The sequence below is a fragment of the Rhipicephalus microplus genome, chromosome X, assembly GCF_043290135.1.
Source record: "Rhipicephalus microplus isolate Deutch F79 chromosome X, USDA_Rmic, whole genome shotgun sequence".
NCBI classification, from domain to species: domain Eukaryota; kingdom Metazoa; phylum Arthropoda; class Arachnida; order Ixodida; family Ixodidae; genus Rhipicephalus; species Rhipicephalus microplus.
Window position 1 is genome coordinate 189444843 of NC_134710.1, and position 27904 is coordinate 189472746.

The 27904-nt window shown below is 43.1% G+C and overlaps 1 protein-coding gene and 1 long non-coding RNA gene across 6 annotated transcripts in view; one reads left to right on the forward strand and one right to left on the reverse strand.

Moving 5' to 3' along the window:
• On the forward strand, window positions 1-27473 carry LOC142775904 (uncharacterized). The gene is made up of 2 exons (XR_012887142.1): window positions 1-168; window positions 27328-27473. It is a non-coding gene; the product is annotated as an uncharacterized LOC142775904 (long non-coding RNA).
• The window catches only part of LOC119182890 (serine/threonine-protein kinase tousled-like 2), a 36395-nt gene continuing 9177 nt past the window's right edge, over window positions 687-27904 (reverse strand). For 2 of the 5 annotated variants that reach the window (XM_075878382.1, XM_075878381.1), the window contains exons 4-15: window positions 22943-23146; window positions 21965-22075; window positions 21108-21244; window positions 19426-19794; window positions 18669-18750; window positions 18478-18569; window positions 18263-18352; window positions 16246-16478; window positions 14495-14745; window positions 6445-6801; window positions 1137-1255; window positions 687-860 (exon numbers count right to left, since the gene is read on the reverse strand). In XM_075878382.1, the coding sequence (XP_075734497.1) occupies window positions 1208-1255; window positions 6445-6801; window positions 14495-14745; window positions 16246-16478; window positions 18263-18352; window positions 18478-18569; window positions 18669-18750; window positions 19426-19794; window positions 21108-21244; window positions 21965-22075; window positions 22943-23146 (1974 nt within the window). In that variant the 3' untranslated portion in view covers window positions 687-860; window positions 1137-1207. The remainder of the gene's footprint in view (window positions 861-1136; window positions 1256-6444; window positions 6802-14494; window positions 14746-16245; window positions 16479-18262; window positions 18353-18477; window positions 18570-18668; window positions 18751-19425; window positions 19795-21107; window positions 21245-21964; window positions 22076-22942; window positions 23147-27904) is intronic. The other 3 variants (XM_075878383.1, XM_075878384.1, XM_075878386.1) reach the window with 3 other exon arrangements.

Consider the following 27904-nt stretch of genomic DNA (forward strand, 5'->3'; position numbering starts at 1 on the left):
CAGACATCTTTGATGAGTTAAGTGCACAAGACCAGTGGATCGACTCCTTTAGAGGCCTTCGACTCCGTTATTGAAAGAATTTCCAGAGCACCCATTGTGGTTCACACCTCAATGCCAAGGTGCGTTGAGTGGAACCCTGTGCCACACTCACAGCTGCCGTGCCTCAAGGTAATGGGGCTTGCCGAGTGCAACGACCTGCCTCGACAGCAGCTTGCTTTTTATGCTGGTAGAGTGCTCGCTCATTTGTTGTACACTTGGCAGATTTGGTAGGCTTTTGCGATGCACTTACGGTGCGCACTTGAAATGCTTTTATGGTAGCACATCGCAAAAGCCAACACGAACCAAGTAGTACCTTTCATTTGGTAATTGGTCGTAAATTCGAATTCAGTTATTTCAAAATACCATTTATTTCAAAGTATTTTGGCGGTCTCATATTTTGAAATGCAAGTTTGAGCGGATAATTTGAAGCGTTGGTCAGAACAAGTACAGTCAATTCGATAAATTCTGGTGAAGTGTGCTAATTCCCGATCCAGATTTCGCCACGAATTCGCGAAAACAGCGGCCTTATAGAGCCACCAGGCAATGTACTTAAGCATTGCTAATGGGTGGTAGCTGAAGCACCCCTGCCTCGCTACTTCCAGCACAAAAAATAAAATTACTGTCTAGAAGAAAGTGGGTGTGCTCACAAAAGGTGGCCTTGTGAAGACCGCGTCCATTAGGGTCAAATACCATAACCCTGTCCCGAGAAGTATCAGCAATGATTATGTTCCCAGATGCTGTGGCTGTAACGCCGATTGGGAAGGCCAACTTTGAGTTTTTGTAGGCATCGAATTCAAGTGACAACTTGGCACTGATTGTTCCTGAAATGAGAAAAACCAAGGGGGCATTAGTAGTAGTAGTATAATAGTAGTAGAAGTACATGAGCAAGTAGATGATTAGCTAATAGAAAAAAAAACTCCAATTTAAAAGAATCTGATAGTATCGTATACTTGACATCCTGTATTACGATTGGATTTTCAATATACCTGCAGAACAAGGATATAACAGGGAACTGAGCTATGCAGGAAAAAGTGCTGCAGACACAGTAGAAAGAAGAATAAACAAACTTTTATTCTGGATAACAATGCAATGCTTACCTGAAAAACTAACAGGCTTTTTCTTGCAAGTTGAAAGTGGTGAAACCTTTGCACTCTGCCTTGTGGTTGAGTCAGGAGCAATGGCTGTCACAACGTACGTTGGCTTCAGGAGCTCTCTCCTGAAAGAAAAAAGGCCGGTACAATTTTCGGGTTTTCAAGGGATAGTGGGAGTGTTAGTACCACTCGCAGCATAGACAGCTCACGTCATGCGGGACATGATCGAGAGAATATGAATGGGGTGGAGCACATTTGGCAAGCACTCTCAAATTATGACAGGTAGATTGCCACTATTCCTCAAGAGAAAGGTATATAACAGCTGTATCTTGCCGGTACTTAGCTAAGGAGCAGAAACCTGGAGACTTACAAAGAGGGTTCAGCCCTCGACTACAACACCTGAAGTTTGGCGGAACAACATTCTAGCTACAAATCAGTGGAGAGGATTTCGAAAGCTCATGTGTTCGTTTAACACAATGTTAGAGAATACTAGAAGAAATCGAAGCCAAGACCAAGAAAGTACACGAGATAATATATCCAAACCTCATTATAACAAAGTTCAATCTTACATGAAAATAAGTTTGCTATATCAAAAAATCTGTTATGAAGGTCTATTCCTAGCACTATATCTATTCCAACTTTTCTTCCTTTACTTCGTTATAACTGGCTTTTCATTATATCTGGGTTTGTTATATCGATATTTAAGTGTTGTACTGTTTAAACTCTTTCAGTGAACTGATTCAGAAAAAAATACCACATTTCATCGCATAAAACCCGCACAAAATATACGGAAAAGTCAAAGCCAAAGTAAGGACTGCATATTTACCGTCGCGTGCCGCTGACCACTCTGTCACCTGTTCCGCTGATGCGTGCGCATCTCAGCTGTTACTGAAAGCCTGTGGTTCCCGCCTACAACGCGAGGTGTCTCTGCAGTCAACGCCGGATCCTTCATAAATTGCTCTTCGAGCCAACGGCCACCACTTTTGGGCGAGCGATCCACCACTGCGGACCGCTCTGACCGGCCACTAATCGGAATCATCTTTTGACCCAGGTAATACAGTGCGAATTATTTTCTTGAACTTCTAATTGGTACCGCAGTGTGGATCGCTCGCCCCAACCATGAAACCCACTGTCGCGTCACTTTCTGAAGAGTTCGAACAATATAAGGTTGCTATTGATGCAAAATTGGAGAAATTTTCTGCATCACTGGACGTGCTGAAACTCTCATTGGTAGACAGCAAGTCTGCTGAAATTAAGGATCTACAGCGTGAACTAAACGAGATGAAACTTTCCATGGATTTCATGAATAAGACGTTTGAGGCTGTCAAGGCGGAAAATGCCACCCTTGTTGCCAGTAACAAGTCACAGGCTGAGTGCAGCCATCACCTTTCCAAAAAAGTGGCTCAAGTCGAGCAATACTCACGTTTAAATAACATTGAAATTAGGGGAGTTCCTGTAACTCAAAACGAAAACTGCTCAGAGATCCTGGAACTAATCGGAAAGAAAGTCGGTTGCCCAGTGACTCCTGATGATTTTGATACTGTGCATCCGGTCCCCACACATGTAAAAAATCAACTAAACATCATTGCCAGGTTTCGGTCACGAGACAAACGTTCCAGTTTCCTTTCTGAAGCCCGCAAAGCCCGTCTTGCAACCTCATCCCTCAATTTCAATGATCGCGAGGATTCACTTATTTTTATCAATGAACACTTTACCCCGGAAAACAAGAGATTGCTCGGAAAGGCGCGCGCGCTAAAGAAAGACAAAAACTGGATGTTCGTGTGGACCGAGAACTGTGTTATTAAGGCGCGTAAAACAATCAACAGTCGTGTATTTCGGGTACTGACTGACCACGACTTTGCAATTTTTGAAGAGTAAGCTACTTTCTTTGGCTTTGTAGCTTTCTTCTTCTGTAATGAATTGTGCTTCACCAGCACAGGTGGCTAAATGTTTAGGTAACGCGAATGTTTTCAGCGCATTACATTTCAATGCTCGAAGCCTTAAAAAGAACTGTAACAAGATTTCCACACTACTTCATACTTTGAACCATCCTTTCTCCATCATCTGCTTCTCCGAAACCTGGCTTACTTGTGAAGATCGCGATATGTATGGCTTTGTCGACTATGGTTGCGAATACGATCATCGTAGTGGTAGCCCTTACGGGGGCTCTGCCATTTTCGTTTCAAACCAGCTCTCGTATTGTCGACGCAAAGATCTAAGCATAAATGTTCCCAAATGCGAATCTGTCTGGGTTGAACTCGATCCAATTGATTCTTCAAATGTTAATAGGACAGTCTTTGGCTCCGTTTACCGCTCTCCTTCATCTAATGCAGCTGATTTCTGCGATGCACTTTTTCTTGTGCTTGATAAGTTGTCTTTCCAAAACAAAAATGTGTTCATCATGGGTGACTTTAACATCAATCTTCTTGATTCTGCGAATCCTATCACTTCGATCTACACTAGTGCCTTTTGTAGCTACAGTTATGAGTCACTGATAAATACGCCTACACGTGTTGTAGATCATTCTTCCCATACCCTCCTTGACCATATTTTTTCTAATCATGATTCCCCAATAGAAGCTGGCACTATCGACTGCGATATTACCGATCACTTCCCCGTGTTTTTTTACTTGCACAAGCAGGAAAAAAACAAAACTGAAACCTTCAAGCATTCTATATTTGATCGTGAAAAATTTTTAAACCTTGTATCAGAAATGAACTGGTCCAGCATATTTAATGTCTCGAATCCTGATATCGCTATACAGCAATTTTCTGATGCAATGATCAATGCTGTCGGTGACTGTACAATAATAACTTCCAATAGGCGTTACACTGCCCCTCGGTGCCCTTGGCTTTCAAATTCCCTTCTTCTTGCCTTGCGTAAAAAAGATAATCTATACAAAAAGATGAAGCGCAAACCTTTAAATTCTAATCTCCGAGCACGTTATAAACGCTACTCTCAAGTTCTGTGCTCGCTCCTTAAAGCCGCCAAGCGCCGCTACTACGACAATGAATTCAATAGGTGCGATAACAATATAAAGAAAAAATGGAAGTTAGTTAAGGAATTCCTGAATAATGCTACTCAGCACAAGCCCATCAAATCCATTGTTCAGGGTGACTCATCATTTACTGAACCTGCAGATATTGCTAATGCATTTAGCAATCATTTTTCGGGTGTATTCTCGCAACTTCCCTCGTGCCCTTATTCTTCTGACCTTTTGCGTTGCCCCCAATCGTTTTTTCTATTTCCTACTTGTTCCGACGAAATCGAAGCTACCATTGCAGGATTAAAGACTACCGGGCCTGGCTTAGATGGTATTCATGGGTTCCATTTGAAACTTGTACGTCGACTTGTTGCGCCACTACTTTGCTATATATTCAACTTAATTTTTAAAACCGGATTATTTCCACAGTCCTTGAAAATAGCAAAAATTGTTCCTGTACTCAAAAAAGGTGACGCGCGCTTTATGGATAATTATCGACCCATTTCTATTCTTTCCTTCTTAGATAAGGTTCTAGAAAAACTTATTGAGACCCGTCTTTCCCGCTACCTTAAAAAATTCAACTTACTCACCCCCTCTCAGTTTGGTTTTTGTGCTGCCCTATCAACTAATATTGCGACTGCATGTCTAACAGATAAAATTAAGCCTTTCATTGATCACGGCGACGTTGCTGCTGCTGTTTTCATAGATTTTTCAAAAGCATTTGACACCATTGACCATGACATTCTTTTCACTAAACTGGAACGTTATGGCATTACGGGTCCTGCTCTAACTTTGTTACGCAGCTTTCTTTTAAACAGGCAACAAATAGTTTGTTTCCACAGCAACATCACCCCCGGTCACAGTTAACAGAGGCGTTCCACAAGGCTCAATCTTGGGCCCACTTCTTTTTTTAATTTACATTAATGACCTTCCTCAGTGTTTATCCTCTTCACAATGCGTACTATATGCTGACGACACTACCATCTTTAGGTACACATGTTTCGGTGGGAGTTAAACGCAAATGTTCAGAGCTAACCTATTTTCCCTCGAGCGATGGTGTCTCTTCAACAAGTTATCTATTAACGTTCTTAAAACTTGCTTTCTGATTTTTAGTTCCCCGCAAAAAAAAATTTCCGAGTTCCCTTCCCTGTATATTTCCGGTATTAAAATTGAACTTCGTCGTAGCCCTAATTTTCTTGGCGTAATAGTCGATTCTCACCTTAAATTTCATGAGCACGTAATCTTCATTTCAAAGAAAGTTATGTTCGGCATAAGAGTTTTGATTAGAGCTAGACCATACTTCAACTTGCAAACTCTCCTAACTTTGTATTACGCTTTTGTCCACAGTCACCTAAATTACTGCATTTCTTCCTGGGGTGGTACGTATCATACCCACATCGCCCCATTCTTCAACACTGCAGAAACAAGCGTTACATATCATTACATTTTCCCATCGACAAGCAGAATCTTCCCCGCTGTTCTATCAGCTCCGTGTTTTGCCCCTTCATCATCTGTTTAAGTACAGCATTGGTATTTTATTTTTTAACGTTTTGCACGATCACCTTGTCTTAGATATTCTCCCTCATTGCATCACTAATAATCTCAATTCAACGCGCTTTGCCTCACGCCAGAATCTCTTACTTCCGTATATACACACTAACTGCGGCAAACAAATGATTTTATTCTCGGCCATTTCGCTCTGGAATTCACTTACCTCTGATATTAAATCTTCTAAATCACTTTGCGTTTTTAAATCCAAACTAAAGACTTTCTTGTTAGGCCCTTCTGTTTCATTGAATTGTAACTGTATTATCATGTCTTTTTTTTGTTGTGGTATTCATATCCACAATTTTTTTTATATATATATTGACGATGTATTCCTTGTTTTTTAGTGTTCCTGCTTATTACTCTAATGTTTTTTTCGTTTTCTTTTGTTTTTTTCATCTTTCTCTTTTTTATGCTGTGTTTATTTGCTGAATATGTATTTCAGTGTTGCTTGATGATTACCTTTTTTTTTTTTCATCATGGGAGGTCCCGCCTGCGGTTCTTACCTTGGGACCTCCCAGTGAATCTGTACCCATGCACTTTTTCATGTTCACGCTTGATGAATCAAATTCAAAAAAAAGGTGGCGAGTTTGTTTCATGCTGCTACTTCATGATAATGCAAGAAAATCTACGTCACTGTAATACACTAAAGCTATTTTCCCTATATTAATTTTTTTTGTGTATGGTTGTCAGGGGTGTGCATAACAGGTAGGGACGTGTCATATGTGAGAAAATACAGTACCACTACAGTCCCTACTTTTGATTTTAAAAACTCTCTTGGCATACCTGCGGAGGACGAAAAATGAGCCGGCCAGGCGTGACAAACACGCTCCGCACGAGGCACGTGCCACGGGCCAGCTGCGGCGGCTTCTCGTCCTTAAACAGGCTGCAGGCCACGTAGAAGGCGGGCCCAAACATCACGACGTTGCCCGCGTCAATGCTGGACACAATGTGGCTCAGCGCCCGCTCGACGATCAATGGCTCCTCCTTCGATCGTTTCTTGATGTCCCGCATAAGCTTCTCAAATGTGGTCCTCGACATAAGCGCCATCTGATCGAGAACGTCAAATGTGATGTGCAGGGCCGCCTTGAATGCATAGGCACAGGGAAACGGCAAAGTCCTCTCCATTTCCTCGCAGCGTGCCTGGGAAGTTTGCGCAGAGAATCACGTTGCGTACACAGCCTCCCCTGAACAGGCACGCCAAGAGTGACAGGTCTATGACAGCACATTGCAATGTCATCAGATGCTACCGGCATTTACCATATCTCCCAAAAAAATATCAGAAACAGGGTATTGATTATGACAACAACGGTAAAAAAATGTTTCACGATTTTTCTTACGTTTTAACTTCTCTAAACTTAACTATCAGTTCCTACTACAACGCATTTATTTCGCTACATAATGTAATTAGTTCTTTTAAACAATGGTGCAATAAATTTTTGCAGTTTTAAAAATGTTAAAAGCCAGCAGGCTTAAACATGCTCAAACCTCGATATAATGAATTCGAATAGAACGAATCATCAATTATAACAAAATGACCAACAGCTTTGCCATAGATAGTGTTACAAATATTCATTTATAATGAACTTTTAAATATAATGTTTTTGTGTCAGATGAGTGTATTATGACTATTGGGTGTATATGATTCAACATAATTTTTTCAGCACAGTTACTTATCTCTTTTTGCATCTTTAAAGTATGTTTACCAGTAGTTCTGACATTTGTTTGTTATGCTAGTCAAAATATTTCTTCATTACTATGAAAGTATGTAGACAAGAATGTTATGTCAACACTGTCTTGTGTACGGGTGCTCAAGCTGCATTTTCCCCACTTTGCGCCAGGGGCGACCTCTAATAACTACCCCACCTGGCCACAGCAGATGCAACTTTCATACCGTATTTACTCGCATAGAACCCACCCCCCACCTTGGTGCTTGAAAAAAAGAAAAAAAACTTCTTTGATCTATATGGTCATTTTATTTTGGTATGATAGCCAGTGCGGTTAATTATTGAAACAATGTTAAATCAAACCATTATATGACAAAATAACTGCACAATAGAAATCAAAACAGATTTGCAACCATGCCAAACAGTTCGGAGCGTTGACGATGCAAGTCGAAATTTGACAATCGCGCCTTTTACAGCAAAGCGCCATCTGTTAAATGCTGGAGAAACCTCTTTGCTGAAAGCGCCACGAAAGCACAGTGGCACAAAAACAAAGAGCGTGGCCTCCAAAATGGCCCACGCACAGTGTAGAAACGCGCCGCGCACTTGATATTGGCCGCGAGATCGAGCAGAGTCACCGCCTGGTGGCAACTGGGCGAAATGGTAAAGTGTGGATTGCTCCTTGCATCGCCTGCTAGCCACGTCGTGTTTCTGTGTGTGCGTACATCATGCACGTTCTATAGTGTGGTTTGTTCGGTCATGTCAGCGCGAGTGTAACTGTTTCTACGTATGCCTGAAAGGACGTACGAAAGCATTTGATCTTGCTCAGCTGCTGATTCATTGTAATAAGATCGACAAGTGCAACTTTCTAAAGTGTTGTTTATTGTCGTCGCACTCTCCATTCACTAGAAGAACTTCAGAGTGAATGCCGCTTTCTGTTACAAGCACATCGCAAAATGCTCTTTAAATCCTCCCACACATGATTATTAAATGCTTTGTGAATGCAGCGTTTTATGGTGACTCGGTTGTAAAAAAAAAGCTCTGGGTCATGCACTTGAGCGCCATTTGTTGGTAGGTGTACAACTATGGCATGGCACTGTAGTTTATGAATCATGCGAGGAGCCTTAGTTGTGTTTATTTGGCCGTGGTACCACTACATAGAAATATTACTATATTTCTATGTAGATATTACTCTCACATAATCTGTGAGACTTCGTTACTTACATTCTAATTACGACAGAGTTAGCGTGCACAACTGTGTGCATAGATTTAAAAATGCTTTGAAGAGCCCAGACGTTAAAAATTAATTCAGACGGCATGCTTTATATATAATGTGTCATTTCACTGATATTTCATCTTTTGTACATTATTGACAGCATTTGTGTAGCATTGTTAGTGACCGACGAAAGGCAGCCGTAACTTTTTGTCAGAAAAAAAACATGCTTGTCCCATTATCCAGGCCTTTGTTGTAGCACCGTCATGCACGTAATCCGTCGATGAAACCTTTCTGCTGAGCTCTTATATAGGATTTTTACTGGTGCAAGAACATGTGCGTACACGTGGTAAACGCAGTGTAGCGTGAAGCACCGTCGGCCACTAAGCTTTCCTTACTAGACTTATCGACTGTCACACAATTCATGGTGAACAGAATGAGAGAAAAAAAATATATGCGTATAAGGTGCGAACAGTGATACTGAATGAATCGCAGTTTCAGTCACGCTACAGCAGTGCATAGCAGGCAGAACGCAAGCTAACCACGTACAAACAACACAGCAAAGGCATGATTTTGTGAGAAAGCGTGAAAAGTCACCCAGGGCGAGCATCCCTATGAACGAAAGAATGCAATTTACTTGCGGGTAATGTTAAAGTTGCTTACGCATCACACACCAATTCAATAGAGAAGAGCGTAGATATTAACAGTAAACTGCAGTCAACGCATTTTATCTGCCGAGAATCTGCTCAGACTGCACGCAACAAAGCGCTGATGCGTGTATTTGTATATGCGCCGCCGACCGCCTATCCACACTTGGGACGGGCTATAAGTGGCAGCACCTGAGACGGTGCTGCCACTTATAGCCAGAATCTCGCACCTATGCAAAGCACAACCACACCCACCATATCGACCGCGCATTGTGCAGCCGCAATGTCTACCTCAATGTTTGTGCACCGCCGTCCGACAGTGTGTTTTTGTTGTTTGTCATTGTGAACTTGGTTGGGACACCTTCCACTTGGGGTGCGTTCGGCAGGTACGCTAGCTACACACAGCTGTTTACTAAAAGCATGCGCTGGAGCGACGGACCAAGCGGCTGGATGACACTTCGGCATCGACCCATGCGTTTTCGTTATCAGAGAAAACAAAAAGAGCTTTGGGCTACAAAAAATATTCGTCACACATTTCACGGGCCAAAACAAGCAAAGCTGCCATGCGAAACTTTCGCTGTTATAATTTTCGCGGCTTTTTTCTCCAGCGTAATGAACCCTCCCCTGTAATTGGCGTGAACTTGTCTTAAAGAAAGAATGTGGGTTCATTATGCGAGTAAATACGGTATATTGCTCGTCCTCTAATAAACTAGTGCCAACGCTTGTACTGGCAGTAACTTAAGTCTTAATTATGCCCTGTTGACTACAGCTCTTACCTACAGCTGTCTTTCATCAAACTATTGATGAAAAATAAACATTATTATTATTATTATTATTATTATTATTTATTATTGTATCTGCAAGAATTTGGAAAACAAAATGCACTGGAGTTGTTTTGAAAATGCAGAGCATGACATAAAGCTGATAATGCATGTTGAAGGCACGAACTGCTAAACGTGTTACTAAAGTAGTAACACTACACAGTTGAGGAAACAGTTTTTTCCTTGCTGAAAGGTTACACATGCATAGAAATGAGTGCAGACAATGACCTACTTCACCGCCTCATGTAGCTACCCAAGGAAACACAGCCTATGTAGACCTCACTGTTCATTACAGTGCAAGTGTGTCTCTAGTAGCTTGTGTTTTTTATACCCACAGGCATAACAGCAAGATAATGCAGTAAAGATCTGATGCTCGACACAATTGTGTTTATCCATCATGTTTAATATGGTACCCTCCAAAAGATCTCGCAATGTGAAACCGAATAAGCGTTTGGCACATCCTGCATTATATACTGCAACCCTTATGTAATATGGCACCCTCCAAATGATCTCACAATGTAAAACCGAATAAGCGTTTGGCACATCCTGCATTATATACTGCAACCCTTATGTATTACGAGCTGAAACAAATGTCACTTGAAATCATAGTCACTGTACCATTGGTAATGCAAAGAATGTTTACACAGTGAAATTTTGATTAAACGACTTTCAGGTAACTACAGAAACATCGTACAATTCGGGCTTTATAATCGAGAAACTAAGATTATAGGCAGCGACACTCAGCCTTGGCCAAAAAAGTGTACAGACCACGTAAATAAAGCACACGGCATGACCCTGCACTTCAACAAAGGTGGACTAAATTATTCTTGAGAAAGACAGCTGTGCATTCAACTGAAAGAGGTGCGAGTGAATTTATATTCTCAACTTATGGCCAGTATACACGTACATTGAACCTTTTATTTCAAGGAGGCATACCATATCTGCCTCACTATTTTAGGGGCATGTCAATTTTTATTTTGCACCTGCGAATGTTGAGTTGGCGTTAGATTGAAGTAAAAAAGGCCATTTTTTTTCTCAGACAGTGAGAGTCATTGCACAATGCGGAATTGGCAGGAAATTGCATCACATAACTGAAGCTTACAAAACAATATTCCTGTGGGCCGTTTAGCTGGAACTGAGCCGATTTATCGTAAAATGTGGGCTGTTGCAAAACTGCAGAACGTATAACTGAGGCTCTGCTGTAACTTTACTTGGAAGCATGTGCATACCTGCCAACCTCGCAGCATCAAAATTCGGGAGACCGCACCGCGGGGGGGGGTTGTTGCATAGCGGAAGTTACTGAGACTGGAGACTTACATCAGAGAGGGGTATAAATGTTTGACCTGCTGCTTCAACCAAACTTCTTTACTTGTGAAGGCACCTGGCAGTTGCGGACTTCGCAAGCCTCAAAAAGTTGTCAGAATACACCTGCTCAAAACAACGTCTAGTTTGGTGACTGGACGTTGGTGACTGGATTTGCTGTTACATGACGAGGTCACCTAGAGTCTAGTTTGAAAGCGATGCCAAAAGGTCCCTTAGGAACTGCATCAAGAGGGACTAGAGCAGATGAATTTGAGGTGCCTGTGACTGAAGTTGGGCGTTGACTTTGTCAAACACAGGGATGACACTCTTCAAGAAAAGTCGATAAGCGAAGTTTACATCAGAGGTCAGGAAGTACAAAAGCCGTTCCTCACGGGTCAAACTGGCACATCTGATACTTTCACATGAAAGCTTCACTTTCTTTGCCGGGGATGCATCAATCTTGCCTCTTGGCTCCTTCCGTTTTTGGCGATCTTGCTGGACTTCGTCGCGCACATCTGCCGAAGCTGCAGCTGTCTTGGGGATCTGGTACGACCCCAGAAAGCTTGGGCGCTGCTGGCTTTTCGGCTTCGTCTAATTCAAAAAGAAGCTCACCAAGGGCAGCCACTGCTCCAGCAATCTGGTGAGACACCTTCCAAGCGATAGCCACTGCGTTGGCACAGGTTTCAAAATTTTCCGCAACTCCGTGTTGTGCATTCCTTGAAATTCAACAAGCCTGTCTTTCCGCTTGGCGCTCTTCTCAAGGTAGTAGAAGATGTCCACGAGTACCTCGTCAAATTTTGCAGGTAAGCATGCGGCTCCTTTCTCGGCCGCAAGATTTATGAGGTGGCACGAGCAGCCAACGACTATCAAATTATATTTGGCTTCTTTTAGCACAGCTGCCACGCTGTTTTTTTTGCCGATCATCACATTGGCATTGTCGGCAGAAAATGCGATGCAGTTCTCAATCGGCATACCACGCGATTTGAGCGCGTCCAAAACGAGGTTTCTAATCTTTCGTCCGGTGGCCTCTCCATGGAGTTCCAGCAAACAAAGCAGTCGGCTTTCCACGTTTAGAGATTCCTCGACGTAGTACGTTGCCACCATTGGGTACATTTGAGACCCGCTGTCGTTGATTCCGTCCACTGTGATTGCGAAAGCACGGCGTTTCAGAGCCTCCACCATTGTGTTTCCGGTATGTGCAGCCATTTCTCAGACGATGGCAGTGGTTTTCGTACGTCCGCACCCGTACCGCTTCACGTCCTCGCACTTAGGGAACATTTTCCGAAACAACGGCCCTGCGTGATCACTAACGCTCAGCGGCAAGTTGTGTTCCACCAGGAATCCCGTGAATAGGCATTCTGCGCGGATCGCACAGTCTTCGCAGCTCTTTTGGAAAAAGCTACCGATGTTGCCTTGCCCTTTCGCAGCACGAACGTAGTTCTGATGCTTCTGTGAAGCGATATGCTCCTTTATATCGGCCTTCCCGCCATGCGACACGCTCACATCACAGGCGCACGTGGTACAGAATCCGTACTTGTCACCTTTCCGCGAAGTCACAAAGCACGGAAACTCAGCTGTGTATGAGTCCAGAAACACTTGCAAGTACTTCTTTGATTTTGACGCCGCCATCGACCTTCTAACTGAACTCTGGAAACACGCAACCCCCACAACCACAGCAGACGGCGTAGGCGTAGCGTACAAAATGCAGGGGCCAAGACGGAGAAGTTCTGGCTAGGCACAACAGAAGCAAGTGAACTGAACGGTGGCCAGAGCGACAAGGATGCGACACGTGGCGCTGTCGGCGCCGTTTCTCCGAAGCACGCCGATATGGAGAGTGCAAAGCACATTGGGGTCCGCCTACCGCGGGTCTACCGGCCACCCCTCCTTTGGAAAATGGAGTGATTGATTTGATTGATTTGTGGGGTTTAACGTCCCAAAACCACCATATGATTATGAGAGACGCCGTAGTGGAGGGCTCCGGAAATTTCGACCACCTGGGGTTCTTTAACGTGCACCCAAATTTGAGCACATGGGCCTACAACATTTCCGCCTCCATCGGAAATGCAGCCGCCGCAGCCGGGAATCGAACCCGCGACCTGCGGGTCAGCAGCCGAGTACCTTAGCCACTAGACCACCGCGGTGGGGCTGGAAAATGGAGTGTGCTCGACAGTCTCGCCGTTTCGTTATCGGAGCACTTGTGAACATACAGCGCCGCAATCTTTTTCCTTTGAGACTACCTTTTCCCTCGCCTTCTTTCGGTACGGCGGCGAGCGCTTCTCGCGGCCAGCCTTCGTCAAGATGCGCAGTGCTGAGAATGTACTCAGCGGTACTCTACAATATGGTTACAATGAAATAGAAGTGTTGTGCCGAGTGCTCTTCCGCAGCACTGCCACTGCCGCAGCAGAAAAGGCTGACGTACGCGCATGATCTTAAAAAGAGAACAAAAAAAAAGAGCTTCTGCTGTGGTGGCCACTTTTCGGGAGATTCGGGATGACATTCGTACAATCGGGAGATTAGGTCCAAATTCGGGAGTCTCCCGGAAAATTCGGGAGAGTTGGCAGGTATGTATGTGGCTTGTTATTTTTCTCATGACAAGCTGCTAGCCTCTATCGCTTACGTTGAAGGTATGGTTAAATGAGAATTAGTTTCATTGTATGGTGAAAACATGACTGACATGACATCTTTTTTTAGCCCCACTCCTTTTGGCCTAATTGTTTATCGAACATGATAGTGCGACTGGCCTTAGCTTTTTTCCTAAGGCTGCTTTTGACCCAAGCACACCAGAAAAATGGTGTCAGCCACCAGGATCATGGTAGTTGCATGACAAACCTGTTTGCAATATGAACATGATGAATTGGACAATATAAGATTTCCCCCCGAGTTTGTATGCTACACCATATGAAAGCTTTACAGCACATTTTCAGAAGAGGAGGGGAGTAGTGTCATTTATCAAACACTTCATGGTGAAACTAGATGCCGTGAATTGAAGGTGCCACCACGACTATGAGGTACAACATTGGGCCCATTGATACGGGTGATAAAAGTTCGAGCAGCAATGAGCTTAATCATAGGTGTGCATTTTGAGACTATCACCTAGTTTGGAATCGTGCCAACCATGCTGAGATTCTGGGTCAGAAACATTGTTCATAGACCTAGAAAGAACACATTATGGGAGCAGGGAGCACCAACCTTCTTGCCATAGAGGCACTGATAGAAGATGACACCGACATTCCAGACATCAACCTTGGACGAGATCTTGGGTGGCGTCTTGCCCACTACAAAACACTCAGGTGGCAAGTACCAATAGGTGCCAGCACCCTGCGATGTTATGTCCATCCCGTACTCTGGGCTGTAGTTGTCATCATCCATTATCTTGCCGAGACCAAAGTCTGTGATCTTGATCTCTCCACTTAGACTGCCACTTCCCAGGAGGATGTTACCTGCACATACATTATTAAAGATGCAATGACCAGACAAAAGAAAATCACCATTACAAATAAAAGAAGAAATCAACAAACTCTTGTGCTCATAAGTGGCTTCACAGACACCAATTGCGTGTCCTATACAGAATGACTGGGTACGGCATTCTAGCACAATAAATACTGAACATAACACCCAAATGCTAAATTCTTGTAATAGGAACACTACTGTAATGCCAGAACCACAAATGTTTGCTCAAAGCATTGAGCGATTTGTTCTTTGTAACACCGCAAAAAATGCTACCCATAAGAATACGATCGCAGCAACGTCCGGAAAAATTATTCGGCATGCCAGAGATAGCTGTGGCGTGTTGTTTTTGGCATGTGACCATGAGTAACGGGGAAAAAGAAGAAAAAGAAAAGAGATCACCAGTTGCATGTGCAGAGCTTCAACATTCACTTTGTCTCTATCCAAGCTTCAGCATGCTCCTTCACGGCACCATGCAATCGGCGTACTCCAATTAGTCTGGTTATCGCATCTTCTCATGTATAACCGCCACCGCAGACTACGAACCGTGGGAGACAGAAGAACACATACCAGGGTCGCATAGCTTCTTTCCTTGCACTACCATGAAGGCATGCCATGAAGCCACCTTGCACTTCAATATTTGTGTACAGCCTACACCCCTGATTTTAGCTCCAAATTTTCTCTATATTTTGCGCACGTTATACACGAGAAAGTGTGTTCTCATGGTGTGTGGCCAAGCACATCTGCACTAGCGGCAGGTCAATGCAAAAGATAACGCATGCACTTGCAGATACCCAAGAACAAGTCATAATAAAATCTTCCAAACTTTTGTGGTCTATACATGAAATTTCACAACCAAATTCCGCGACAATCAACATTTTCGTGCGTGCCGCCATAAGTAGCGGTATTTGACTGCAAGTATGGCTGCCGACGTCTAAAAGCTCAACAGGTAATAATTCAGAGCTGCTCATGACATTGCTGTGGCCCTGAGGAGCAGCAAATGATAATAAATGATAATATATGCTAGCTTTCTTTTTGATGCATGCTAAACTTTCCCTATTTCCAAATTATGGATCATACAAACATCGGGTGAACCCACGACATTGGCACCACCGAGGCTTTACAGTGTGCAGTCATTCATCCCGCACCACTAAATGACCAAGAATTGCATGAGCAATCGCTAAACAGCATGCCCGTATTTTAGCATGTACACTCAAACCTCGACATAACAAACACAGTTATAACAAATTATTCGTTATAACAAGTATTTGGATATAATAAAGTATTTTCACAACACATGCGAGTTTGTTATAATGAGACTTAAGTGTATTCTAATCTCTCATGGAGCCTCAGGGCCATTTCGAGGCGAATACTACGTACACTATTCACAGGAGTACGTTTGAAGCTACGCAACAGTAAGAAGATCCGCTTACAAGTCAGATGCCACATAAGACTGCCCCGACAAGTCGTGCAAGGGCTCGACAATCACTAACCCGGCTTGAGGTCGTGGTGTATGATGGGTGGCTTGATTTCATTGAGGTACTTGAGGGCGTGCACCACCTGCATGACGATGCAGCGTGCTTCTCGCTCGGGGATGCACTTGTGCTGCTTGAGGTAGAAGTCCAGGTCGTGCCCGTCACAGTACTCCAGCACCGTGCAAAAGCTGCTCAAACGACACAAAGCAGAGGACACAATGCGAGAGGCCCCACGTGCAAGAGACGCTAATCTGTAGAAAGAGAATATGCACACACACACAGAGTGAAATGCAAACTGCCTAAAAAGGCATTTAACTGGAATGAATAGAGTGGCGAGATCAAACGACACTGGTAACACCAGAAAAAGGGCCCACACATTTCCCTCAGTTACTTCCATGATGTACCAGAGGCCCAAGTTTATAATGACTAAGTGCTCAAGCACTTTAACGTAACTTATAGTCGCCACGCTCTCTTGTCTTTTCAAAAGAGGTAAATCAACAGCACTGCTGTTAAGGGCTGAAAGTGCACTGCCTAACAAAAGGTTTAGCAGACGAACATTAGTGCCATAATGTTCCTGATGTCTCCCGATTTCGTATTAAAACTCACGTTTACATCAGCGACCCTCGGGCACAAAACGGACACAACTTGCATTTACAAGCACATCGTACATTCTTCAATTAAAGGCCGTTCCTTACATTTGGGATATTGTTCTGGCTTGAGCAATACAACAACGAGTTATTTATGATGAAAAGAAGCATAAATTTAGGGATTGTTTTCTTCGGTAGACACAAAATTAACGAGAACTAACAGATAACGATGCTAAGAAAAGTATAGGAGTTGATATTAGTAGAAATTGTAATCTAAATGTGAAGAACCAAAAATAGACGAATAGGAAATTTTCCGTCTGCGGAGACTGTACCTGCGACCTTCGTATAACGCACCCCCGATGCTCTACCAACTGAGCTACGGCGGTGGTCATCCCTCTTTTCACTCATAGGGTACATATATGTGCATTCAAACTTGGGAGTGTCAGTCAGTGCCCTCAGTAGCCATTTTGGCAGAAGAGGAGGACTTTTATTTTTTCACATTAACATAACAATTAAATAACATTCCCTACACTTTCCTTGGTATCATCGTCTGTTCTCATAAAACAAGTTATCTACGTCATAAAATGTTCTAATTAAGAAGCAGGCACCCCTTATGCATAAAAGCTCATCGCTAATTTCCTACGCTTCATGTGACAGGGCGTTTAGTCTTTCTTTGCTCAACTGTAGCTCATTCACCAATAAGCAATGTTTCCCTACAAGTACTGGGACAAGTTGCACTGTATGAAAGAATACAAAAATGAATTTCGCGCACTCTACGGCAAAGCTCAAAATTATTTTCAAAAAGGCTTACACAAAACATTGCGCCTACGTTTTTTCGCAAGAAAAAATGTGCTCTCAGACTAACAAATGAAACTAAAAACAAAACAACCCTTTCACGCGACCTAGAAATATGATGATGCACGATGCAAAATCTTGTTAGTGCCTTTCTTTAGCCACGACCTGCAAAAGGTAGCAAACGCAGCGCAACGATAGTCCTTGATGCCCAATTACTCCGGTCGAAGCCCTTGAGTGTCACTGAAATGCCCCTTTGCTGAAGCATAAAGTAAGGGATTGGAGTGGCTACTTTGCTAAAGCCAAAGGTCACAGCAAAGTTATACTGTGACCATAGTAACTACTGTAATTTTCTCCAGTCTCAAAATGATTTCTATAACAGTATCATAATAAAAGAGGAAAATTAAAAAGCATAACACGGTTGTGTCGCGCATAGCTGACAGCTGTAGCAGTCAATACCTTAGCGTTACTTTTGAGAATGCCATGATAGATTTCAAACAAAATTCGAGTGCACATAATGACAGCTTACCCCCCACAAAACGAAAACCTGAATAGTAGAAACGAAGAGAAAACAGAAGGCACAAATCGCTACCTGTAACATCTTTCACACATACATATGTAATCATGAGGCCACTTAAGTTGTGAATGGTACTTACGAATTAGGATCTATTTCGAAGACATCGTAAAGCTTTACAACCCTCGGATGGTCTAAGGACTTGTGAATGTTGTACTCCCTTAATGCGTGCCTAGAAAAGAAGCAAGCACATAAAAATGACTTTTCTACCGCCTCTAAGCGTATCTCGTAAGTGCAGAAAAACTACCACTTTTTATCTGAAGGACTGGCACCCTAGCCAACTCACAATACACTTACTTGATGTAGTTTGCTTTCTTGTCATCCTTCCAGTCTTTGTTAAGCGGGTGTATTTTACACGCAACGTACCTCTGTTCCTTAAGGTCGGACGCCTGCAAATGAGCATTACAGTGCATTGAATTCAGTAAGAAAAAAGAGAAAAAAAACTGCAAGTGCAAAGAAGAAAAACCAGGTGTCAAAAATGTGCGTACCTTGTGTACTTCACTGAAGCCACCTTTGCCTAACAAAATTAGTAGTAGATACCTCTCATTTAGGACTGGATGGTTGTTAAACCTGGAAGATTGCACTCAAGATTAGGATAAAGTAACTTACACACTTAATCATGTCAAAGAGAATGAAACAGCGACTAAAAACATCACAATCTGTTCACTGCTTGTGGGGTTCGAGAAAAAAACAGTCGTTTCATATGATAATACTCTGCAGTGCTTAATGTTTTTTATATTACAAATGATACATTACAGGTATAAAGCTAAAGGCCCAGCATTAAGGTATGCCAATACAAGAGGCACTGATACAACAGACACCGGGGTGCGTAAAGTAAAATACTGGTTGACAATAAAATGTTTATGAGGTACCCTGTTTATAAGAGACATTCTCATATAAAAGACAGGAATTGCTGCCTGGAGCATGCCTCTTATAAAGAGGTTTAAAAAACCAATCAGTCTCTTCATATGCATCTATGAGTATCTACTCATTTCATTTTACATTCATAAATACCTTAAAGGGCAAATATCTGACAACAGTTTTGGTGAAAGCAACTACACCATCCTATGCTTATTCTTGTGATCCTAACCAGAGTATTTCCGGCTTAACAAACAGCACCCTGTTAGCCCACCTCTGAAATGCAGCACTTACTGCACGAAAATGTCACCATTCACAAAATGTCAACAATATTAGAAGCAATTTTAACAACAACCTGCGTTAGAAACGCAAGCCTAACAGGCTCACCGTCTGTACCTGGACTGGTCCTCATTGTGGATGCGCTTGAGCTCCCTAATATGCAGGTTTCGCTCCCGCTCCAGTTTCTCCAGCTCGACCTGCAGGTCGGTGTCCTTTTTCAGCGACACCTGCCGCAATTTCAGGATTTCTTCTTGCTCGTAGTACTCGTACCAGGACAACCGCAGGAGCGCCAGATCCTTGGGAGACTCCGGCTTGACAAACTCCCCATTGGCCAGCCCACTAGAGGCTGCACCGGTCCTGTTGTTAGACCCCACTGCCCCCTTGCCTTTGGGCTGTCCCGTCGTGGGCTTTTTCTTGCACAGCAGCTTTCGTTGGCGTTCGATTTCTTCCCGCTCTGACGTGATCTGCTCCTGCTTCCTGTAAGAAGTGGGCCCCAAGACAACAGCTCGCACTCTTTTACTGAAAGTATTGAAGACACAAAGAATGCATAATGTGTAGGCAACACCCCAAAACACATTGTCACAAACGACTATAATTTTCACCTCGCTCCCCTGCCCCATCGTCCAAGGAATGATGCTTTTGTGTTGGGAGGACGCCATCAGGTGACTAACGACGCAGCAGGGGCGCCGCTGCGTCTTCCCTACACCTGTACTGAAGGGGACACACATGTGTTCGGAGAAAAGGAAATCATCTCCAGAGGGTAAGGGAGCACGCGTACGCCCGAGAAAGTTTTGACTTTTTCGGGATGGCAGTTGATGTGCAGCCAGCAAGGAGTGTGGTCGTCGGTGTCACGAGGCTTGCGTAGGCGAAGAGCATGGAGTGACCTGCGCAACGTATTGATACGGCTGCAATACCAGGCACCCTTGTCGTCTACTAAGCTGGCGAGTTCTTCAGCAGTGCCCGTTAACTCCCCTACGTGTACCAAGAGCTGGCCTGGTCCATATAGAACATTTTATTGTGATTTTTTTTTCAACTTTTATTTCATTTTCACCAGCTTTTCAATTATTGCAGTTGTGTGCGCTGCGTCGCACGTAGAAATTCTGAAGTGCGAGCATGATGCTTTTGTAATTATTTCTTTGTATCTTATTTCCATCATGTTGTTACTTTATTAGCATTCCACGTGTGTGTGTTTTGTTTGTACTAGTTGTAATGTTTTTGGGGCATATTTTGTTATAACTGTTCTTTCCATCACGCATATTAGTGTTGTTTCCTCTCCGTTATATTTTATATTCTCCTTGCCATTGCCTTTGTTTTAATTTATTACTTGTTTGTGTTAAATCAAATGTCCGTGTCTGCTCTACGAGTGCGTCAGTCAGGCCCACACATCACCACACGTGCAACCCCGCACGGGTCGACCAACCTGCAAATAAATTTGAAATGTGCCACTTCGAGGCCTTTCAGGCGTCACAGCCTGAAGCGTAAAGTGGAAGCCTGCGAGTATGCCACACGTCGATGTTGGATCAGCGGGACCTCACCCGAAGTGCGTGACACACATGACAATCTTCATGTTTGTCTGACGACTCACATACATCAAACATACCCTAAGTCAAAGACCTAATTCAAGACTGAATTTCTCCAGCCATTTCACTAACTCGCACGACTTCGACAGAGAAGCCAATTCGGAAGGTAAAGTATTCATCCTAGATTTTCTAATCCAGTGCCCGAGTTAAACAATTTGGAAAAGAAATATTAACAGTACATTCAGTAAAATATAGATAAACAATACATACCTCAAAAGATCGTTGAAAGCGTAGCCGCCTACCCAGTTTTCAACAAACGACGCCCCTTGCCGTTGTGTCACAAATTGACCTAGCCTTAGCCTGTTCTGCATGCATTTCTGCCGAGACTGCTTCTTTTCTATTGCCAACTGCAAAAGAAACAAGAGGTTATTTTTTTCCCTCTTGTTGTACAAGTCACAAAGGCAAACAATGACTTCTGTTAAAATGTTACATGTGCAGGAAAACAAGAATTTCATACATGCGTAGGGCAGCACTCAATATGAGCTTCAATGCAGTATCTGTAATTGCGACAGCCTTAATACTTCCCAACAGAACCAATTACCAAAAATTGGCAAGAAAAGCACTGTGCTGATATTTGTATTTTGTAAGCTCATTTAGCATTCACTGCTTGTGAAGCTCTTCACTATCAACAGCAAATATAGCTTGGAAGGTATTTTACAGCAATTATGAAGTGCGAATATTGAAGGTACCGACACCATCTAAAGGGACCCTTTGAGGACCCCCTCACTTCTCTCACATCACCACGCTGCAGTCTTAACAAAACAAGTTATGATGACCTCATAGCCACCATTTTTCTTTTGCTACGTTTGTTCCAGCATTCTGTACTTCTCGGAAACATGACTTTGCTAATGTCAAAGTTCTATGCATTCACAGTGGTTGAGCCTCACAGCCAAGGTTGCTGCATGAACACAACTATTAATTGTGAATGCCAAGTGAACAAAGCATGCTCAAGCAAAATATAGTGGATGAGCAATTAGAACTATATTAGAACTGAATTAGGTAAGCAATGACTACATCAAACAGTTAAAAGAAAGAAAAAGAGCGAGAGCAGGAGAGGGAAAGCTCACCTTTTCTATAAGAAGTTGCTTTGTAACATCTATACACTTGAGGAGTTGCTCCTCTTGTTTTTGTATTTGTTTCTGCTGTCCCTGAATTTGCCGCCGCAGTTCTTCGCTACCCTGCAAAGCATACGGGTGCAATAATTACGTGACCATACCAAAGACACCGCAAGTCTTCATGTGCAGTTGAGGAATAGGAAGGAGTCTCTACTTCTTGTGGTTTGGACAAGCCCAATTTGAAGCCCAAAATGCTTCTGGTGCAGAATTCATGTGCAACAGTAAGAGAAAGCACTAAAAGTCCAACAGTGCAACTTCACAGCATAATACCATATTGACATTAATGCGGAATCAATCTTCCTAGGTTAACAGAAATATGTACTTCTCCAAAGGAATTAGTAGGCTGTAACAAAACTCATGCCAAGGTAAAGAAGTCACCAAATGACGTCCACACATGGCAATTGTTTATAGCACACCAGTAGTGCAGTAGCCTGTGAAATGGAGCAAAGTTGAAGGGAAGACTGTGTGCAACATCATCCTGGAGAATGGCAATTTTTTTTTTTAGCGATGTGGAAACATTTATTTTTGGGCAATAAGCATAAAAGAAAATATTCCTTTTGGAACAAGTGAATAACACAACTAAATGATTGAGCAGTTATAGACTCCTTGGTATAAATGAGCAAAATATATCGGTGCGGGAACTTTCGTCCTTTAAAGGTGCAGTAATGAAGCATCATCACAAAAATTGAGATAAAACTCACAAGGCCTCTCTGGGCCCTCACTGTTTGTAAAAACTGTTTGTTACGGGCCAACTTTAATTAGTAAGAAAATGTTTAATGCCATAGTTGGGCAAAACCTCCTTTTGTAAACAGCTTTGTCAAGTACATATGAACTGTGTGCTTTCTGGATGGTTCACCTATATGCAATGTGAAAAGCTGATCGATTGAGTTTCGAAGAAACGAAAAATCCCACAGTGCTGCATAAACTCACCCTTTGGAGTTCATCTATCCGGCTGTCCCTCATTTCCAGGTCCATGGCCGATTTGCTCTCCAGCTCTTTGATCTTGTTGATTGTGAGATCTGTCTGGACCTGCCGCATCATCACGTGTGCAGGCCTCTGAGGTGGTGCCATAAGCCCTGAATAATCTACACTATTCAGTGCAGATGTTAACGGGGACACTAGTGGATTGCCACCCTGGAAAAAAAAATGGTGCAGTGAGCGTGCCGAGACCTCCCGAAAAAGGGGCAGCTAAAATTAACTGGCAACAGAAATGACAGCTTCCGAGATAGGCATGAGTCCGCAAGTGGGGAAATCGCATGCAGTCGGAGCACATACAAGAAAGACCATGCACAGTCATGAATGCTTATTGCAATAGGCATACCAGTCATCGAGAAAAATGGAGCACACTATTCTCAAGTAGAAAAGTGTCGCTAATGACCAACCGAAAAAATTCTCGACTGTGAAGTAGATGTACAAGGCTTTCCCCGACATTTCACTAAATGTCGCTACATCACAGAGGTCTGCGAGATGCATGGTTGCTGCCCAGTGCCTCAGGTGACGGCAGCTATGGTGATGACCACATCAACCTGCTTATACAAATCAGTAAAAGCTCATTTATCCTAATCTCGTTAACTCGAACACATGGTGCGGTCCCGGCAAAACTGTGTATTTCAATGGTGTCAAATGCTCGTTAATACAAAGGGATTTCGACGTGCACCAGTTAACTCGGTTATTACAGAGAAGGCTATCGGGGCTTCGTGTTTTCGGTAACTGATTCCGGTTACTAGAAGCATAAAGTCCCGGCTCCGTCTCCGTAACCGACGGCGGAACCGAAGTTTTGGAGAAACTGAAACCGTGTGAACAGCAGCAGATAGTGAATGAGGGGGAAAGTGGCCAGGCGGCGCTAGTCACCACCTGGCGGGAGCGCTTCGGCCGCCGGTGCATCCAGTGTCTGCGAAATGCACTGCACATGACGCTGTATGGGACAGTTTGCGCAGCCACCGCTACCCCAGCTGCTCGTGGCGCCTACGCTTCTGGTTTCTTTGCACTACGTAGTGACTTCGCACATAGCGTTTGCAGCTCGGGCACATCAAAAGAGTTGACTGTTGCGCGAGTTGGCGCTTTGACATAGAAACCGTCGTTACGTTTTCGGGCTGTGTTTGTGAGCAATGATGATAGTGTCGCTGTTGCTGGTTTGCCGACTAATGATGACATATTATCGCAAGTGCTTGAAGAGGATCGTAATCACTGTTCTAATAATGACATTCAAGATGAGCCGACGCGACATCACACCGTGATAGGCCGCTAAAGCTCTTGCTGTCCTGTCCTCTTGGAGTTCTGCATCAGTTCTCCCGACAGCGAGCGTGCCCACCACCACCACCACATAGAGTTGAATAATATAATATCGTTCTAGCACTAATTCCAATGACGAGGCCGACTAAGTTGACGCAGCTTTTCATGAAGTAAAGGTTCGTCTCTACAGAGTACGTTTTTCTTTTGTTTTGATGGTTCAATCAATCCGGATTTCAGTTAACTCAGACATTTTCATCGGTCCCGTGAGAACCGGGTTAACGAGCTTTTACGGTAACAGTTAAACCTGTTCAAATCGAACTGTTTCTTTTTAATCCTGCTTAACTCCAAGTATTTCCACGGTCCCTTATTTGAAAATGCAAGTCTGGGCAGATTATTTGAAGCTCCTTCTCTTGAAGAATGAGGGAGCTTACTTTGTTGAGGTTTACTTGTCTTTACACTAGGGTGCAGCACAATGTTCGGTACGGAGCCTAGAGCGTACCCACTCAAGCGTGGTTCGCCGAGAAGCATGGTCACGCTTTTACTGCGTGCAATTTACGATGGTGCTTTTTGCGAAAGCGAGGACGATGTATTGAGGGAAAGAATTACGTGCCTCCAACAGACAGTGATGACAGTGATTCGACAGAAATGAGTGACGGAGACGACGACGACGGCAGTGGGAAAACATTTTCGTTCTGCAAAACCTGAAATAATAACCCAGCCGGTACCCAGAGAATCCTGTGAGTGGTATCATACGCTGCCCAAATATCGCCAAAGGAGTTGCCACCTGAATGCAGAAGCCAAAAATAGCGGGTCAGTTTTTCTTACACAGTTCATGTTACTCTTTTTGATGCCAGAAACTGGTGAAACAGTTTTGGACCGGTAGAAGCGGAAAGTGTGTAAGAGTTTTGGACCGCAAAGGGTTAACCTACTTTCAGTTTCATTACAATTTTCGTTTTTTTTGGTGTGAAACTAGAGAAACCAAACTTACAAAAGCAAATAAATATGAAAAATATGTAATTTTGAAAAAAACTTGTGTTAAGACACGCATCTCCCCTTAACAAGATATGTGCCACACTTGCATCTTTTTAACATAAGGATAACTCAAACCTCGACATAACGAACCCAGATATAATGAATTATTGGTTATAACAAAGTAAGTGAAGAATGGCTCTGTCATTGATACAGTGCCACAGATATAATTTTTTTATGAATTTTCAGATACAATGAAGTATTTTCATGGTCGGTGTGATTGTTATATTGAGGTTTGAGTATTTCCGAAAGCAGGTTCGGAGAGCCTACTAAGCCATGCCGAACAGAATCACTCTTTTTCTTTTCCGGTCATTTTTAATATATGTATGTATGTATGTATGCATACATGCATGCATGTATGTATGCATACATGCATGCATGTATGTATGCATACATGCATGTATGCATGCATGTATGCCTAACAACAATGAGAACTGCCACGACCACCATCTTTAATGATAAATGCAATATTAATGCCATAAAAGGGCTATTAGGAAAGCTATTGTAGGGACATCCAAATGAATTTTCCTTTTTAAAATTCCCATCTGAAATTAAGCACAGTTAAGCATATCCATAACGCTTGTCTATGTAACAAGCACTAGCTCACGCAATGAGGAAAGTGTTCAGCAATTACAAGGCAATAGTAGTCTGGAGATGACAATGTCTTCACATGGCATTGTTAAAAATACTTGCGATTGGGCCTCTTAAACATTGAACATTATGTTTTGCGTTTTAGAGAAATGAACTTGTAAGCAGAAATCTGAATTCTTGGTCCCGATTTTACTACGCATCATTGCGTAGTATGAGTGTAGCTCGTTCTCAGAACAACTTGTGGCCAGCAGATATTCAAGGCAGTCAAGTGGTGGCTTGTCATGTATGGTAGACATGAAACTTTTCGTTTTTACATTTCTGCAGATATCTGTGATGAGTTAAGTGGACAAGACCAGTGGATCGACTCGTTTAGAGGCCTTCGACTCCGTCACTGAGAGAATTGCCAGAGCAACCATTGCGGTTCACACCTCGACGCCAAGGTGCGTTGAGTGCAACCCTGTGTCACACTCACAGCTGCCGTGCCTCAACGTAATGGTGCTTGCCGAGTGCAAAGACCTGCCTTGACAGCAGCTTACTTTTTTTGCTGGTAGCATGCACGCTTATTTGTTGTACACTTGGCAGATTTGGTAGGTTTTTGCGATGCACTTATGATGCGCACTTGAAATGCTCTTACGGTAGCACATCGCAAAAGCCAACTTGAACCAAATAGTACCTTTCATTCTGTAATTGGTCGTTAATTCTTATGTGGTTATTTCAAAATCCCACTCAATTCTAAGTATTTCGGCGGTGTCATATTTTGCAATCCAAGTTTGAGCGGACAATATGAAGCGGTGGTCTGCACAAGTACGGTCAATTCTAAAAATTTGGGTGCAGTGTGCTAATTCCCGATTCCGATTTCGCCACAAATTCAATAAAACGGCGGCCTTCAAGAGCCACCAGGCAATGTACTTAAGCAATGCTAATGGGTGGTAGCTCAAGCACCCCTGCCTTGCTACTTCCAGCACAAAAAATAATATTACTGTCTCGTGATCAGCTAGAATATGCGCCTGTGGAAAACAAAACGTGCTTCACTGCAATACAGATGCGACGTGCGGCCAGCATGTCGCATGCTTCTCGCAACGATCGCAACGTCAGCGCGTCACGATTTATCCATTTATCCAGGACAGTCCGGAGAAATCCGCGATGCATGCGAACCTCCGAGTGCCAGTTGCTCCAATCATTCGCGCACTTGCACAGTTGGCAGAGGTTTTGCCTGCAACGCCTACTTCAAAAACTCTGGTGGAAAGTTTCAATGATGTTTTCCAGCGAAAACACATTATAAATTGCTTCACACTGTCCGTTAGTAACTTCTCCATTTTACGAGAAAGAATAGGAGAATGGTCGCATTATGACGTGCATGCTGACACAGCTAGGAGCAAGCGACATGCTGCCCGGGCGTCACTACTACTGGGTTGCACGCATTTTAGTTGATCACTTTTTTTGTTTTTTTTTTTTTCTGACAGCAGTTAGACCCGGGATTCCCCCTTGTTTGCAGCAAAGCTGTGACCAGGTAGTGCTGAAAAACATAACCCTTGGAGCCACAAACTAGCCGGCGCAACAAACGACCAGCCCTGATTAATTTGAATAAATTTATGTTCCTTGCATTGCACTTTTTGTATGTTCGGTTACTTCACAAAACCCGCTTAATTTGTTCCTCACAGTTCCAGTGACTTTGAATTAACAAGGTTTTACTGTACTTTGCTGTATGCAGCAACGTGATCTGTGCATCATTTTGTTGTGCAATGCTTCAAGCTGTCTTATGGTATGCATTACATGTGGATTGCAAGGCACATGTAATGCATACTTAAAGCAATGTTTTGGTAAACTTAATTCTTTAAATTTCAGTCACATAAGATACTGTTTCAACAAGCACACCTCGAAACTTAAAGTAATTATATTATTCTGCACTTCTTTCCAAGCCAACATGTCATGTTTAAAGAGAACAACACAAGATAACTTGCCAACATGGAAAAGTGATACAGTGATGCTTGCAAAAAATTTATTCCGAATTCACTTCCTCGTTTCTGATATCTTGTATCA